General features: G+C 36.5%; 1 protein-coding gene across 2 annotated transcripts in view; it reads right to left on the reverse strand.

Moving 5' to 3' along the window:
- The window catches only part of arhgef37 (Rho guanine nucleotide exchange factor (GEF) 37), a 46437-nt gene that overhangs the window by 14667 nt on the left and 13251 nt on the right, over positions 1–18519 (reverse strand). For both annotated transcript variants that reach the window (XM_038291157.1, XM_038291156.1), the window contains 7 exons: positions 15833–16338; positions 9850–9979; positions 6829–6976; positions 6481–6680; positions 4671–4801; positions 1136–1240; positions 121–234 (listed from right to left, as the gene is read on the reverse strand). In XM_038291157.1, the coding sequence (XP_038147085.1) occupies positions 121–234; positions 1136–1240; positions 4671–4801; positions 6481–6680; positions 6829–6976; positions 9850–9979; positions 15833–16327 (1323 nt within the window). In that variant the 5' untranslated portion in view covers positions 16328–16338. The remainder of the gene's footprint in view (positions 1–120; positions 235–1135; positions 1241–4670; positions 4802–6480; positions 6681–6828; positions 6977–9849; positions 9980–15832; positions 16339–18519) is intronic.

An 18519-nucleotide genomic window follows, 5' to 3' on the forward strand; every position in this document is an offset into this window, starting at 1 on the left:
AAAGATTGTTTATTTAATTCAGTTTTTACAAAACAAGTTCTATTTTGAAATGGTTCATATTTTAATGTTATTTCTTAGTTCAGCTAATTTACCTAAAGGACATCAACAGATATGACTTACAAACATTGGAAGGATCCACTGTCTGAGCGCGGTCTTGATCTCCTTATAGCAAATAGGGGTCTTTTCTCCATCCATGTCAAAGTCGAACTCTTCTGTCTTACATTCCAGGAACCTCTGCAGACCAACAAGCATTAAAAGGTAAACACTTGCTGTTTATTTCAGATGTTTAACACATTTGTTGGTTTATTTAAAACCCTGAATGTTTGTGTGGTTGCTGAAGCAACAGACAGCAACAGTCTCAGTGACAGAAATAGGAAGATAATAAATGGCTTAGTCTAAAAGTAAAATTTTTGGTCAAATGTATGCACAAGAGAGAAATAAAGACAAGAACAGAATAGCTAAAATAGTGGGGGTATGTTGTGAAAAAAAAAAGACTTAAAAGAGGAAAAAGAATTTTTGGGGGGAAAAGTACTTGGAGAATAATTTTAGACATGAACACAAAGAGTCCTGTGTTTGAGCTCAGATCAGCTCCTGGGTTTACCCAGTATGACTCAACTGCAGCAAAGAAATGTTAAATTATATTCTAGTTTTCCAGTCAACCATACAGGACTGGAAATTTCCAGTATGTGATTCAGCTGGTTCAGTTCGAGCTGTCACCTTTAAGTGAAACATATTCATCTATGAGAATTATATCTGTTGCCATCACATTACAGAAATAAAAGGGATGGAAATATATTAAGTTATGTTTGAGAATAAATGCCTGGAAAAACAATGTTTAAAAGCAAAGTAACCTGTGTAGTTTTTGATTTTTAAGAGGTATGAAATAAGAAATAAAACAGTCCAGAATTAGATAAGAAGATTATGTGCTAAGAATTTAAAGTCCCTGCAGAGAGACTTAAAAAAAGAGACGTGTTTTTAAATTAAATTTCTATCTGGCAGCTATATTTAGTGAAGGGAAAACAACATTCCTGACAGATAACAGACAGTGTATTACACCAAGGATCCATAGCAGGAATGCATTATTATCGATGTTCAAATAAGTGACGTAAGGTTACGTCTTTTAAAATAAAAATACCTGTAGGTGGAGCAGGTATGTTTCCACGTTCTCCAGAAGAACCAGGATCCCATCCTCCAGAATGTTAAAGAAACCTTCAAGGGCATCAAACTCTTCATCCACCAGCTAGAGGAAAACAGCCACATCACAAAAATGACAACCTTATTCTGTTCTTATGGAGGAGAACAAATAAAGTTACCCAGGGTGTAAAGACAAAAATCAGTGGTTTGAACCGTGAACAGCTACTAAACATCCTTATGTTTATTTACATTAGAAAGCATAAAAAGCATATTGCTAATAATGTGTGAAAAGATACTCAGTAATAAATCAATGTTTTTTGGTTCAATGCATGGATGTTAATTAAAGTGGAAAGCAATGAAGAAAATAATAGAGAAGATGATTGCATATTGATGCAGTGTGAAGAGGTCCCACATATCTGCTGGAGTTCCTATAGCAACAGGTGGAGGCGACAATGCTCTGAGCATAAGAAAATTTCCTCAATATGTGTGCGTGTATTGTACTATTGTGTAACATTATTACTTTGCTTTGGTAGAATAAATAAATATATATATATATATATATATATATATATATATATATATATATATATATATATATATATATATATATATATATATATATATATATATATATATATATATATATATATATATATATATATGTATATATTTATATATATATTTATATATATATATATATGAAGAATAAAACACTAATAAACAGAATACACCTAAGGTTAGCATCATTATGCAGCAGGAATGCCTTCAAAACACTGTTTCTGTTAAGTGTGCTAATTTTGTGAAACAGACTATTCTGAGTGCATGAAATATTCAGATTTGGTGTGAGGAAGGTGTGCCACAGAAATGGAGAGAAGAGACACTGCTCTCCTGAATCTCTATGAAGAAGATATAATCCTCTTCATGGAGCCAGCCCCCTGGGAACCGTGGAAAAGGAGTAAAACTGATCCTACTTTAAAACTTAGCAGTGGAAAGTTGAGGATTTGGCCTTTTGTTTTCATGAGAACCTTTAGTTATAGATCAGAGACGATGTTGTATTAGTGTTACACAACTTATAATAGGTCATTAAGACTTAAATTCATGCGTAAACATGCCACCCAGGTGCAATTTTTGTAACTCAGGTGAGTAAAGATCTTTCCCAACATAAGTTACCAACCACTGGATGTAGATAACTCCACAGTTATTATGTCTGTGCAAACATCAACTGAAACAAACAGGCAGGGATTTCCCTTCCCCTTTAAAGCTGCTCACTGAAGTGTGAAGAAGCTTTCACATTTCTGATGCAGGCCTATAGAGAATTACAATGCTGGTATTTAATTCTTAGAAGTCAACTTAGAGAAAAATATGCTGATATTCGGTTCCTCTTTTCTTTAAAAATCAACTGAATATCCAGAGATGTCCTCCTCAGTGAACTGTTTCAGAATCAGTGGCTCTGTGTCGAATACTTTTGACTGAAATCTGAGAACGTTTTTTTTTTTTTTGTAAGCCAATGCCCATTTCTAATTGGGCCCTGATCTGTGCTGCCGAGTTTAAATGGGCTGAATTATAAGCCGATACTTATTAAATGAAACAATGGTAAGAAATGTGACACAAGTCTCAATGAAAACAAAAAAGAAAAGCATATTAACCAATCAAACAAAACATTGGCAATGGATAGAAGATAAAGGAAATACATGAACTTCAACGGATCTCTGGGCAGGGCTCATAAAAAAAACACCCATGAATTAGCAGAAGCACGCATTAATCTGTTGATGCCAATAATACAAAAGAAACAAATATGTGCCAGTCAATACATGGATTTTTCTCTTCATTAGAAGCTAATTATCTAAATGTCTGCTGGGCTGTGCTATTTTTAAACTTTTTAAACTCCTATCGGAGTTTTTTTTCATCTTGCTATCTGTGTTATTTGTGCTATATACAAATGAAATCAATTTCCCACATTTGACTTGGACAGATTATGAAAAGGGATTTTTAAAAATTTTAAAATCCCCCGGCGTATTCTAAAAAGCAAAGCACCACTTAACGAGTCTGTGCAGCATCTCACCCGAACAGATAGAGAATGTTCATAAGCCTATATTAAAAACATAAAACACAGAAATAAACACTTTGGGACGGTTTATATGCTGACTGAGGCAGAGAGGTGATTCTCAGAGAAAGATCTGGGAAGTTTATCCAATTTTTCCTTTCTTTTTTTCATAGAATTGAGAGATATGCCGCGCTAACCTGATCTATCTAGGCCTAGTTATTTTGTTTTTTGTGAGGTTCAAAGAGGATGACTGTTTTACCCTTTTTTCCCTCCTCCTCCTGAAGTTTTTTTTCCCCAGTAGATTGATAAACTGTGGTTTCTGTCCCTTGTTTTTGCAAGGCTCAAAGAGGATCACTACTTTATCTTTTTCTGTCCTCCTGAATTCCAATCATGGGTTAAGTATTCTTATTTAATGTTTCATTCATTGGTTTTGCACGAGTCTGTCCCGCTTATTATTTACGCGATGTGGGAAAACTGACTCTTTCCCCGTGCTATTAACAGATTTTATTTAGTATTTTCCCCCCCAAGCGGATGTGTTTTACTTTGTAACTGCGTCTCTATTCCTGTCAGACCCATGGAATTGCCAATAAATTGCTGCGTAGTCCGACTCAAATAGAGCTAGAGTCTATCTCAGTCTGACCTATGCAGCCTGCTTGCCTAAAAATCTTATCCAACACAATTTTCTGTCAGATTGGAAGCAAAATCGGATTTGCTGTGTTCTGGCCTTTACTGACTATTTTTTTTATGTAAGTGAAGTGCCCTTTTTGTTTAGTAATCAGAATTTTTGATAAATGTTTGTCTTGAGCTTGAAGTTAAGATAAGGTGATCTGTGATACGCAGTTAGAAAAACTGATGCTGCAAAAAATTGAAAACATAAAATCTGTGAATGGCTTTTTGCGGAAACAAAATGTGAAGAAATAAAATCTGAAAAATAAATGAAAAAATATGTAAGTTGAGATCAATTCTTAGAAAATGGCAAAGTGACTCACAAAACTTTTGTTTTAAATGAAATTTTGACTGAAATTTAACAGTGTGCAAAAAGTGTTTTTTTGCTTGCAACAATGTTGGAACATAATTCACTCCATACCTGCAGAGCTGGAAGCTTCACAATGCGGAGGCTATTCCCCTCCTATTTGCACTGTTTTTATATATTTTTCTTTATGGTTTTTCTGCCTGAATTTGTTGTAAAGCATTTTTGGCCTTTGGCCATTGGAAGGTGTTATACAAATAAATTAAACTTTCTTTCTAAATGTCAAAGAAAAGAAAAAGATCCAATCCAGTAAATCAGGTTGTTAAATAGCAGGTCAGTTTTTATCTTTATCTTGTGGATCATTAACTACTGAGGTGCAGCTAGAGATAAGGTGTGCACTGATAGAAGGATTTTACTGCTCAGAGGCCATTTGTTCTGATAAGAAGGCTCTTGTGTTACTTATGGGTTTGGCTCCTCTCTATGCGTAATGTGGGGCTGTTACTGGTTAGGGTTGATTCCTACCTTTGGCACCATTCCAGTCTCGTGTTTGATGTGCTGACTGAACCTTGCTGTCTTCTTTGCGATGCTGTGTGTGTTAAGTCGGTTGATCTTGTCGATAATAGTCAGGTTTTCCGTCTTCTTGTATTTATCAGCTTCAAAACATTAGAAACAAGATTTCAACTTTAGACATAGGGAACTTTATCATTAGCGCTGCTTTTTTAAAATTAAATTTAAACATGATAATGGACTGTTATATTTACTTTGGTGTTTTCTCCAATTCACTATACATTATGGCAGCATCAAAACCACTTTTATTTATTTGCTTTTTTTCCCTTTGCAACCACAATTTAATGCATTTTATTGGGACTTTATGTTCTAGACCAGGGTAGTCCCCAAAAATAAAAAATAAGAACTGATTTATGACCCCTTAAAAGTACAAATAATCACACCACTTTGTATTTATTCATACATATAGAGTGAAGTAATTATAATTGTTTTAGTTAAAGTCTGGATTGATTAAATTACTTGGGTTTTCTCCAGGCAGGCTCTTTGTTCAAATCATAAAAAACCTCCAAGAAGGTGAATGTGTCCTCCTCCTGTATTTACATCTTCCTGGAAGGCTGCTAACATTGGACCACCTTGCTGTAACCTCCCCCGTCTCTATTCCACCAAATGAGACGATTCCACCAATCAGGGACTCACCTTCAGGGGGTTTGCTAGTGTTGCTGCTTGTTTAACTTTTGCCGATTCTGGGTCGGAAACTGGGAAACAACTAATAACTAACCATGACAAACCGCTAACATTGCTAATGTTGTTTCAAATTAACGTGCATAAACAAAAGTTAAATTATCACGCGTGCCCTTGCAACACGTTAGAAAAGGAGTAAAGTAAGTAAAAGTTTGTAAGTAAAATAGCTCATGAGACTTTTTTCTACTTTTTCAACTGCATTATTTCTTCACATTTACTCTATGTGACATATTCAGATGTCCTCTCCTCCATATGTTTTGGGTGTTATAACGAGAGATTGAGCCATTTTGCAAACATTTCTGTAACATTTCTTTTTTTGCAGTAATTTTCCTGAAAGCTGCAGTCCAATTGTTACCAGCGTCATTCATGTGTTTTAGGCTAAAGGCTGTCCTGGTTTAGCACAGCAGTCAACAGCTCCTTTCCTACCCTGGATAGTGTTCTTACTGTTTACCCCATAAAAGGTAAAGGAATAGGAGCTAGGAGCTACAATTTGAGGTATTCAGATCAAGTCTGAAAATTTAACATGTCTGAAAAAAGGGAATTAAAATAGCTGAATTACCTTCTCTTCACCTTAACATATTCTTCCGAGGACTGAGGATTCATTCTATTCTATTAAGAAACAGGGAAACATCTAAAACAAGCATGACATCGGCTAGTTTAGACACTAAACACCAGGGGTTTAGATCGAACCACATTCATCTGTTAGAACGGATCAGTTTTAGTCCAGACCTAAATACAACTTAGAAATAATATTTGCTACTTTGTGTCAGTCAATCACATAAAATAACAGTAAAATAAACAGAGGTTTTGGTTGTAAAGAGACAAAATGTCTGAATTTTAAAAGCAATGAATAACTTTGCATTCTAGACCACTGATCAGAAGCTCCAGTCCCTGAGGGTTCCTGTCCTGCAACTATTAGATGTGTCCCTTGCTCTTTACAGCAGGGTCCAATAGCTTATGTGTGTTACTAGGATGCAGAGCTCTGCTACTGAGATAATATTTGTTCTGTCCCATCTAAACACTTGTAGACCAGCGGCTCGGGACTGGAGTTAAAGATCACTGCTCGGAACGGATGATGCCTCACCGACTTCTCTGAAGCGTTTGTACTCGTTGATACGACAATTTAAGGCGACAGAAGTGTGAGCAGTCTGCTCCAGTAGGCCGTATGCTGGGTGAGAGGGGTCAGTGTGCTTCTGGATGGTCTGCAGGAGGAGAGGATAGCGGGCAATCCGCTGCACCGGCATCACCAAGAAGAAACTCAAAGAGGTGGCATTGACCTCAGGTCTGGGGTGGGTAAAAAAAAAAAAAAAAAAAACTTTATCTAAACTTTTAAAACAAGCAAACAATAACTAACACATGGTAGCTTTCAAGCTTATTTTCTTTTCAGTAATTGTGTCACAGTGGTAGACAAAATAAAATATTTGAAACTCACGCTGAGGTCTTGATGATTGTAACGATGTCATTCCAAAGTGCCTCCTTCTGTTTGTAGCTGTTCTCCACTAATGAGACATGATTATAGTGCCGCAAGTATTCTTTATAAGCTGCTTCAATATCTGAGGAGAGGCTGAGGAATGAGGTACCTGTTAGGAACAATAAAACAGATGCATAAATACAGGAACAACAGAGTGCAGGGAGACAAAGAAAATGCTTACCTACGGGGTAAAAACCATTTTTTTAAATTTACTAAATGAAACAATAGAGAAAAAAAAAGAAAAACCTCTTAACATCCACCTCATTCTGGGAAATTCTCACCTATTTTACACACCCAAATGGAAAAGCAAATAACTTAGGAACTGTAAGCCCAAATTACATGTGCAATACATTATTTGAAAGCGAACACCCTCTAGTTTCTGAATATATGAATTAAAATTGGGTGAGTACAACACAGACCAAGCAGCATCAGTTCAAACATGACTCAAAGTTGTTGTTTTTTATTCTCAGAAATGATAGGTCTTTTTTGACCAGCAGTGATAAAGACATGCTTGAGAAAAGGCAGGTTTCATTGTATAACATTTGTTCTACATCATGTCAACCACAAATGCAGAAAATTTCGGACCAGCATCTCCAAACTTCGCCAAATTGTGCCAAATGCTTTTACTGTGTTTTGCTTCACTATTTGACCCATAGAATATCACTGAAGCATTTTGGTGGCCACAAAACATTTATAAAGCAAATTTTCCACTTTTTTTTTTAAATCACTGTATATAACAAAATTTAGAATGTATACACCAATAATAGCATAGAAAATCTATAAAATATAGTAAAACTGAAGCTTTTCAAGTCATAATAAGGCGCAGTGCCTTTTTTTTCAGCCTTAGGTATTGTAATAAAACGAATCAGGATCAAAGCTTAACAAAAAAATAGGACCGCTCTGTCACTCAGCTTGGAGCTGCATGCATGGCTCCAGCCCCAGCTGTTTGTGTCTCCCTAACACAAGCCTGTTACACGGTATCACTTTAAATAACCTAGGCACAAGTAGGCTTGTTTAAAACCTTATTTCATTGGGTACAAAGCCCAACAGCCCATGTGGTCTTAACCAATAACAGCAGGACTCTATGAGGCGTAATATAGTGCGTCACTGGCTGACAGGAAGGAACCAGAAGTGAGATTTTGGGGACTATATCTGGTTCAAATCGCATCATAAAAATATGCAGACACTTGTGTCTTGTAGATAAGAAGATGATGTAAAGAACCATACCAAACATTGCAGACTAACAACCGAGGAAATAAGTATTGGGAAGTAAATATTAGCAAGATTCTGAGAATAAGCTATGACAAGTTAACTTTTCTGATGTCAACAACCGGATGTTATGGGTGATTTTCTCATCAAGGAATATTTTTATTACAAATTAGCTGGATGACTTTTAATCTGTGGACCCTTATGGACGAATAAAGTATAAACAATTGAAGATTGGATATATAAAACGGCTTCTGGATGCCTTCAAAGGTATGTAGCTGTGGCTGCTTTGTCATGTTTACATGTGCTATGGTGCTCGCTATGTCCATAAAATGAACTTGCTAGTTGAATTGTGGAGAATCTAGGCTTTCCAGTGATGTCTAACATGTCTATAGTAGTAAAAATTGTACCGGTGGAATTTTAGGGATACCCCACTTAACATCCACCAGGTCGCCGATGACCCAGTGGTTTTAAGAGTGTGTGATTATTAACAGCATCTAACTGTATGATCTGACCATGGGAACTTGTAATGAGGTTCTTTTTTTTGTGATTGTGTAGTGGATGATCAATAAAGACTGCGGTCTTTGCTAATGTTAAAGAGCCATTACAGTTTTTTTTATGATACTGCCACCTGTGGCCAAAACACAAAAGGAAGAATGCTACTTACACATTTGTATAGTGCTTATAGTCTACAAGCTTGTTTTTATTGTTTTACTTTTTTCACCCAACAAGGAGTTTCCATCAGCGTCTGAGTTGAGCTGAATGCCTGGATGTCGCTTTTGAAGTACAAAGCAATCAAAATATTGCTTTCATTATTTGCTAGGTTGGACCCACACTGAAAAATAATGCAACTCATTTTAGCATTTATTTAATCAAATTTAATTAGGCATTTAGCAGACGCTTATTCCCTAATTTTTTTCATGTTAGCATGAAACATAACTAAATATGATTAAGTAAATGCCAAAAAACGGTTGAATATTTTTTTACCGTGCATTTAGCATTAACGCGTTCAATGTCACATCGGGTGAACAGCACATGAACTTCTGACCCAAAGTAAATTGAGGAACATCGACTACAGACTTATAGATGCATCGCTGCTTGACTACTGAGGTGTCCGTTTGCTGATCTAACGATGTTTTAGTCGTAAAGGGTAAAAAAAAAATATCTATAGTTTAAAACTTACATAAAGTCTCTTTAAGGGAGACCAGTGGTTCCCCAAATCTCCTAATTTGGTTTCAAATGAGGAGATTGCATCAGAAATTGGCCATAGAAAAAAGAGAAGGTCCTAAGCCATGAAGTTGGAGGTAATTATGGTGATTATTGCAATAGTTAGGGATATGCAAACACAAAAGAAAGGTTTGGAAAGACAAACCACTTCCCGCCTCCTTTAAAGATCTGCTCTGTGGGGATGAAAATGTTTACACATTGGCCTTAAGAGTGGGGCCCGTAAAAAGCGATGTAAAAATATATTTTAAAACGCAGAAATACATGAACACTGTCTCAGAATTAACGCAATCTTTCTAATCCCAACAAGATTGAAAAAGTTTTGTTTTATTTCACAAGAACAAGATCATTTCACTTAAGTTCTTTATCTGATACTTATCTAAAAATAAAAAATTAAGAGTGTAAAAAGATTTATCTCCAGTCTAAAAGTAACCTCGACACAATTGATCTATAAATAAAACATTTCTAATACTTTACTCTAAATTAGTGGTCATAATCATAACTTGATGGAAGAATGCTAAACAAAGGATAATAAAGGCTTCGATGACTTACAGAGGGTTTCTAGGAAGTCTGGGTTTTCAGGGGTGAGCTGCTTTTGGTCCAACATGCTGAGAAGCCGACCTGATACATCCATCACCTCATCTATGTAGAGAAACACACTGTCCAGGTTGGGTGGAGGAGGCTGAGGGGGAAAATGAGATGAAAATACTCAACTTCTCTATACTGCAGAAATATAAAACACACTTGTAGATACAGTTCTATTGTTAAACATATTAAATATCAAAACCAAAAATTAGAGTTGTTGCAATAAAAAAAAATGTTGCATGCTCCACCGTTTTACAGCAACCATTAAAGATCTTTCCCAACATAAGTTACCAACCACTGGATGTAGATAACTCCACAGTTATTTTGTCTGTGCAAACATCAACTGAAACAAACAGGCAGGGATTTCCCTTCCCCTTTAAAGCTGCTCACTGAAGTGAGAATAGAGAATTACAATGCTGGTATTTAATTCTTAGAAGTCAACTTAGAGAAGAATACGCTGATATTCGGTTCCTCTTTTCTTTTAAATCAACTGAATATCCAGAGATGTCCTCCTCAGTGAACTGTTTCAGAATCAGTGGCTCTGTGTTGAATACTTTTGACTGAAATCTGAGAAAGTTTTTTTTTTGTAAGCCAATGCCCATTTCTAATTGGGCCCTGATCTGTGCTGCCGAGTTTAAATGGGCTGAATTTGAAGCCGATACTTATTAAATGAAACAATGGTAAGAAATGTGATACAAGTCTCAATGAAAACAAAAAAGAAAAGCATATTAACCAATCAAACAAAACATTGGCAATGGATAGAAGATAAAGGAAGCTGAAATGTATGAACTTTAACTGATCTCTGGGCAGGGCTCATAAAAACACCCATGAATTAACAGAAGCACGGATGAATCTGTTGATGCCAATAATACAAAAGAAACAAATATGTGCCAGTCAATACATGGATTTTTCTCTTCATTAGAAGCTAATTATTTAAATGTCTGCTGGGCTCTGCAGTCCAACCAAACTTCAGCTAAACAAAAACAGGTGATAAAACTGAAACAGACATTGTCTGATAAACGGTGTGATAAACGGTGAGCACCATGGATCCCTATGTTCTTTGGTCTTTACAGAGATTTACAGCAATACTTTACATTTGAGTTAACCCTTTAATAACAACATTCTGAAGCTGAGATGTATGGAAAAGTGAAAACGTAAAAGCATTAATGCCACAGCTGCCGTCTCCTCAGCAACTCAGGCCCTGCTGTCCTGTTTCTGCTGAAGTAAGCAGGTCTTGATGACACGATGCTTCCAGATGCATCCTGATGGGCATTTTGGTGAACAGGTTCAATTTGGGCTAGTGGCAAACTGCTTTGCTTCAACAAGGACTTTCTTGTTGAAGCTTCTACCAACCCAGACTGTGAGGTGATCTACTGATAATTTCCCTGACAACAGATTTCCCTATATGAGTCTTGGATCTCTGCATCTCAGAACTCAACAGGGTTAGCATACAACAGACTATTTCAAACTGTAGTCGATGGACTGAACATCGACATCGCTTAGGAGGATATTTTTCTGTATCCAAATCAAATTATTAAGCTTTTTCCATCTTCCTGCTGTGTCATTTGTTCTAGAACAGGGGTCCCAAACGTGGGGTCTGGGTCCCCTTTAGGTGAAGCATAAAGCGAGGAGTCGAGAAATGGTTTTCACCGTCATCATGATGTGATTGCTAAGGTATATGGAGTGTAAAAATACATCATAAAGTAAATAAATATGCTAAATAAGTAACATTTATTTATCTGATGTATGATTAAAATATTAAATATAAAATTTAATTATAATGAATTACATTTAATGAATGAAGTAACTAAATGTAAATAAAAAACATATATTTATTCAAAAATGAATATAATTAGCTGATATGTATTTTAAAGGATCTTTGGTTTGTATCCCTGATATTTTTGCGGTCACAAAAATAAATTCAGTTTTTACCCCAAGTGTTAAATGGACAGAGTTAATATATTCTCATCATACTGACCAGTCAAAGCACTTTACCCAGTTTCACTGAGAAACGCTCACAAATAAACACAAGGATGTAAAGATCAGTAGGCACATGATACAGGAGGAAGCAGGAATTAGGAAAATTGTTATTGTTAAAAATCCTTGTGAAGATTTTAAGTCATCCAGGTCATAGTTATCCCAAAAAAAAGAAAATTAATATCAATCCACTGGACTTTGTTTCCAAGTTTGAAGACATTTCATTTCCCATCCAGGAAGCTTTTTCAATTAAACATGTCAGGAATAGCGTTGAATTTGAGGCTTTATACAGTAGCCCAACAAAGCCTTGTTTTTGTTTCGAAAACTTAGAACGGACAAAGGGGTCTGTCCCTTTGGAATGGGGGTCGTTTGGCTTCTATTGTTAGCCTACAATGCCCCATACCCAACTAGGTGTCTGAAAGGGGGGTGGTTAAAGTGAGATTGTTGGCCTGGCTGAATAGGTGGTGTCCTGTACAGGGGCTGGGGCTGCAATGAAAGTGGGAAGGGATTATTGTTAAAGTGAAGCTAACTTCTAGCCTCTAGGGGCGCTATACCTGCAAACTCCCAAGTGTAACGCCTCTGAATATTGGCAGCACTGCACTGTTGCTAATTAAAACAGTCTCCTTGGCTGTTCTGGAATCAGACTACTTTGCAGTAGATTAAGAAGTGATGGAGTTCCTGGTAAAGGCAACATTCACCCCTCTAGATTCAATCTTACATTCCATATATCTGATCAAAAAGTGTCCTATCTTTTTTTTTGCCCAACAACAACTCTTAGCTTGTTTAACTCTTTATTTAAGGGGACCTTAAATTGCAGTAAAGAGGTGCTGTGGATCACATGACTCATTCAGTGACAGAATCCGACCCTCTGAAGTTACATAGGTAAGATTTTTAACTGACCAGAAAAATCATTCAATATAATCTCAGATTAAGCTAATAGTTTGGTGAAAAGTAAGTTGTTTTAAGTTATTTTATTCTCATAAAGAATGAATGCTCTTTTACTATGTGTACTAGCTGAAGTTAGTGGACTTAGGGGCGGATTATACTTCTGCATCCACACACATCAAATGTTGCTTGGGTCTGGTCTTGGACCAGTTTTGCTGGTATGCTTCTGCACCGTCGGTCTGGAATTTCTAGGTACGCACAGCAGTTTCCTGCCAAAGCACAAGGGGAAGCCTATTCGAGAACTTGCAACGCCTGAGGGAGTGTTTATTTTCCAAAACAACAATGGAGTGTCTGCAAGTTATCTCGGTCATGGAGATGGATCTAGAGTTGCTAGACATCGATGATATATTTATTTATATAATTTGTCTGAGGCATCGTACAAGTGGTTGCACTCCTGAACCTCCCCGATTAACCTTTCGTCGTAGTTGTCCATCGTTCCTGGGCTTTTAAAAAAAGGCGTGCCCCGGCACCAAATCGAGAAGGATGACCACATAGACAGACGGAAAGGCATACCAAGGACCAATCACAGCTGCTTTTTGTCTGCGCACTTCCGCTTGAGGTCTGTGCGGGTTTGTAACCATCCGACACATAGTCAGGATTTCTTTTTAAGGTGCGCGACGACAGTTGCAGAAACTCTGCACGGGGGGCGTGGTCACACACAGAGACAGATTTGACGGTTGCAGAGGCTATGCGTCGGAAGCATAAATTGGCCTCAAGACTGCTGATTGTGTTCAGTCTTCCCACTCAGGTACAGTCATACCATTACTCCCTAACAATGCTCTGTAAAAGTCAGCTTTATCTACACAGAGATGACGTAGAGAAATGCTTTTACTAATCAGTTGAATTTCATAGTTTCACTCCTATTTAAGGGATACCAGAGCAACTAGGGTTGATTAAAATACAAGTTGGGCTTTCTTTAGTTGAGAAAAGTTTGATAAACTATGAGACATGAACTGCTGCTTTCTTATAAATATCAAAAAGAGTCTAGAAAAAAAAAAAGAGGTTTGTTTGTTTTCACCTCATTTCTGACAGCGAATGATTAGCTGTTATCAAGAATAACCTGACAGCTAAAGTGTACCGTGAAGATGTGATAGAACAGCGTCATGGTTCACTGTACATGTTCAGACAGTTTTATGTCACAGTCCAATTCTGGTGAGCAGGATGACACACACGTTTTTCACTAACTGTGTGACGTCTTTCTTTACAGAGATTCAGGTTCACTTTACAGAAAAAAAAAAGCAATCTTTTCTCTATTTGACTGAGAAGACAAGCATGTCTCTATGGAGCTAAATTGGTCTCGATTTTCACAAATACTCGTGTGATTCATACATGGACAGGAAAAGCTCCTCACACACACAGCATTAACACAAGCAAAATAAAATGGCTTCAGATTGGGCCAGTAGGCTCAGTAGGTTGTTATCACTGAGTGAATCCTAATCCTAACCCTACAGTCATTCCTGTCCCCACGCAGAGTTTATGAATCTATTTATGTGTAATCTGAAAATAATTTCAGTAGTTCTTCATGGGCTGTAAAAATAAATAAATATAAAAGGATCTGCATGTCGCTCATATTAAACAAACTAAAAACAAATAAATCTCATATCCTGACAACTGGGTTTTAGAATCATCTCCCTCTAAACATTTTATTCTCTGTGAAAAAATGCGGATCATTCTTTAATAAGCAATTTTTGTTTTAAAGCTAATGTGGGTAACGGATCTAGTGAATGATTTTTCTTTTTCCATTGTTTTATGCAAAAACTGCGACAAAAACCTGACTAAATCACGAAATAAAACAGCTTGCTTGGATGTAAGGAGAGCAGAGTCAGAGGAAACTCTATGTAATGCGTATTGCTAAGGGTATGCTGCCCTGACGCGGTATGCTGAGCTGACAGAACATCAGACCGGGACGCAGCAAATAGTTATCCCACAAAGAGTACTTTCTTGTGATTGGCTTATACAAGGGAGCTCTGTGATTGGTTGCAAATCATCCCCTGTATAAAAAAATACATTTTTGTATCGAGGGACGTAAGGATAGTCTAAAAAAAATCACACACAAATCCAGCGAAGTTTAAAGACCACTGGTACTTTGTGTTTTTAATTTATAATTGTTTATAAACCAGACATACTTTGGCGAAACATGTGCTGTTTATGTGTGAATCTTGTATGCTTGCAGGAATGTGCTGTGTGTGTGTGTGAAGCTTTTCCTGTACATGTATAAATCACATATGCGTATTTGTGAAATTTGAAACCAATTTCGCTTCATATGTTTCTGCATCTTCCCCAGTTTTTCACACTGAGACTATGATGTTGCATTAAAGAAAATCATTTAATTTTAAAGATCTTTATCAACAATGCCAATAAACAGCTGACAGTGGTTAAAGATTTCTGCACATGCTTGTTGCATCTCTCAGTTTCATTCTAATGAGAACAGAGTGGGCACAAACACTGATGGTGAACAGAACAACATGCATATCTCTGGAGGAAACAATCAGGAGACTTATCTGTCATACAATGCCAGTATCTATGCAACAGTTCTCTGTTTTCTCTCTCCAGCTCCTGCTGCCTCTGCTCTGTTTCTCTCCATTTTTGTCCATTGTCATTAAAAATGCCTCTCATGAATTTCTCCAATGGTTTTGTTCCCATAACATAAATCCCCAAAATAATTTAATTTCCTATCACTGTACTAAAAGGATTGTTATCCATTTTTAACTGTGATTCTGCATAGAAAACGTAGAATCAAGCCATTTATAGATTACTATAGTTGCTAAGATAAAATTTTGTTTGTTGTTTTCCTTTTTTTTTTTTATAAATGTTGCATTATTTTATTGAAGTGCAATGATTGCAATAATACTGCTGGGGCCTTTTTAGGCTCCACTGACTGATTAAATCATTCAAACATATCAGGCGAATGGGAGGGACCTTCGTTGATAAAAAACAATCATAAAAAAGGATGGATTAATGCAGTGGTTCCTATTCTTTACTTACAAAAATATTATGCTCCTTGTTGCAACATGCGATGTGTTCTTACCTGGAGGTTCTGCAGGTTGTTCCTGATGTTTACAGTGCAAATCTGCAGCATTCTGAGGTAACTCTTCTCTGATTGGGCAAGCTCTTCTATAGCCATCATCTGTCTCTGAGATTGCCTCTCCTTCGCTGCTGCCTCCTCCTCCTCCTTCTTCTTTTTGGCTTCCTCTGCCAGCCGCTCCTCTGACACAAAGCTCTCCTCTGAGAAACTGTCCTGTGAAGGTAGTCTTATCAGTATTTGATGCGCAGCTACATCTACGACTTCCGAGGAATCAGTTGGTGGTTTTAGAAACACAGATTCCTCTACTGTCTCTTCCTCAGTGTCAAGTTTATTCTCTTCAAACTGATTGTCATTTTCTTCATTTCCATATTCCGGCAAATTTCCCCCCATTTGTTTTTTCTTGGAAACCTTCTTTATTGCTCCTGAATAGCGTAGAGGAGATGAAGCCGATTTACGGAGTTTGAAGTCGGAAGGCGGCGGTCTACTGGGCACCTCCATGGTGAAGATCACTGTCAAAGAAAAACACTTCTGTTTGGTTTTGATTAACTTAACATACATTTTACAAAGATAAAATCTGTAGAGCACCTTTCCACCTTTCTGCGTACTGTTAGACCTAGGAAGAAAACATATCAGGATTTTTATAATTGGTTGATTCTTCAGTGCATCAGCAGGCTTGCCTTGAGGAGAATGCAGTGCTGCTCCCTTCATTTGCTATCCACTGTTTATGTGTTTAGTTTTAGTTGATGATAAATATTACTTTTTTTGTTAAACTGAGAGAAAGCAACTGGTTTCTTTAAAGATTGGACCCAAAAATCTAGCAGCACACATCAAAAATCGTTCAGATTTATGTCAAAATATGAGGCAATGGCCTGAAAAAAAACCCAAACTGTATTAGCGGAGGTGTAATTATTTTCCTCATTAAACAGCACCCAAAAGAAAAGGTAAATAATAAGTAGGAGGGGAACATGAATGTCTACCATCATCCATAGCTGTGCAGTGTTTTATAGATGGACAGGTGAATAATAAAACATCCAAATGGTTAATTTGGTACAATTAAATAAAAATGACAAACTTTGAACTAAGGCTGAAACAATTTATCAGATTAATCATGATTAATCGCTTATTAAAATAATCAGCAACTAATTTAGTAACCAGGTAATCGTTAACTGGAGTGTAGGACAGTTAAACCTGCCTTTAGGTGAGAGAAAAACCCATTTAGAGCAGTAATTATATAGAAATTTGTAAAATATAGAAATATTTTGCATCTAAAATAAAAACGTTTTTGTCTGTCAAAAGGATAAATTAAAACAGCTTTTTTAAAAACCACCCACAGACCTCTTAAAAGCATTTCTCACTTCATCCTTTGTCAAAATTACTTTATTTATTACTTATTTTTAATTTTGATTAAAAAAAAGCTCCTCTACTTATTTACAACAGCTGAGATAAGGGCCTGTGTCACCAGCCTGAGTAGGTGTTTATGCAGTGGTTGTATATAAGCAATAAACACAGTATATAGGGTTAGTACATATATTCTATCAATAAAATAATTAGACAACTTTTATTTCTTTTTGTATTTTCAACTTAAATTTCGTTTTGTACAACTTTCACAACATTTCCATTCGAAGAACATTTCCATTCAAGCGGCCTACAGTCATATGAAAACGTTTGGGCACCCCTATTAGTCTTAATTATTTTCATTTGAACGATGCACAGTGACACCGTCTGCAGCAAGATGATGCTGCAGGTCCTTGGAGGTGGTCAGGGTTGTTCTTCACCATTCTCACCATTCTTCTTCTCTGCCTCTCTGATATTTTTCTTGGCCTGCCAATGCTGGGCTTAACAAGAACTGTTCCTGTGGTCTTCCATTTCCTTACTATGTTCCTCACAGTGGAAACTGACAGTTTAAATCTCTGAGACAATTTTTTTTATCCTTCCCGTGAATGACTATGTTGCACAATCTTTGTTTTCAGATCATTTGAGAGTTGTTTTTAGGTGCCCATGATGAATCTTCAGAGGAGATTCAAACAGGAGAACAACTTGCAACTTGCCACCTTAAATACATTTCTCATGATTGGATACACCTGGCAATGAAGTTAAAATCTTACCAAACCAATTTTCTGTTTCAGTAAGTCAGTGAAAAGTAGTCAAAGGTATTTAAATCAATAAAATGATTAGTGTACCCACATTTTTGCACCTGTCAAGTTTTGCTTTAATGCATGTTGCACATTTTCTGTTAGTCGAATAAACCACAATTCAGCACTGAAATATTACTGCGTCCATCAGTTATTATATATATATCAAGCTGAAATAACAGTTGAAAACACCCAAATATTTGGAAGTAAAAATAATTAAGATTAATAGGGATACCAAAACCTTTTCATATGACTCTATTTTGTGTAATTTTGAAGAAGTGTATGAGGCCGCTGCCGACAGGCCCCCCCATGATGTTAGCCAAATAATGATCTAACGCTAACTTTTAACTATTTGGCTTTTTAGTTTATTTCTGTTGACAGGAATTGTCTTCCACACGTACGCTTACACAGTCCTACTTGATATAGATTTTTTTTAAGGGTTGAAATAGTCTAAAAAAACATATGCATAGTTTTCTTTATAATCTTTGATTATTTGTTCATAAACAAAAATACAAACATTTTTTTTCTAAGCACATAATAAACTGCTACCAAACCAAT

This window comes from Cyprinodon tularosa, unplaced genomic scaffold, assembly GCF_016077235.1.
Source record: "Cyprinodon tularosa strain WSP-4 unplaced genomic scaffold, ASM1607723v1 ctg295, whole genome shotgun sequence".
NCBI lineage: Eukaryota > Metazoa > Chordata > Actinopteri > Cyprinodontiformes > Cyprinodontidae > Cyprinodon > Cyprinodon tularosa.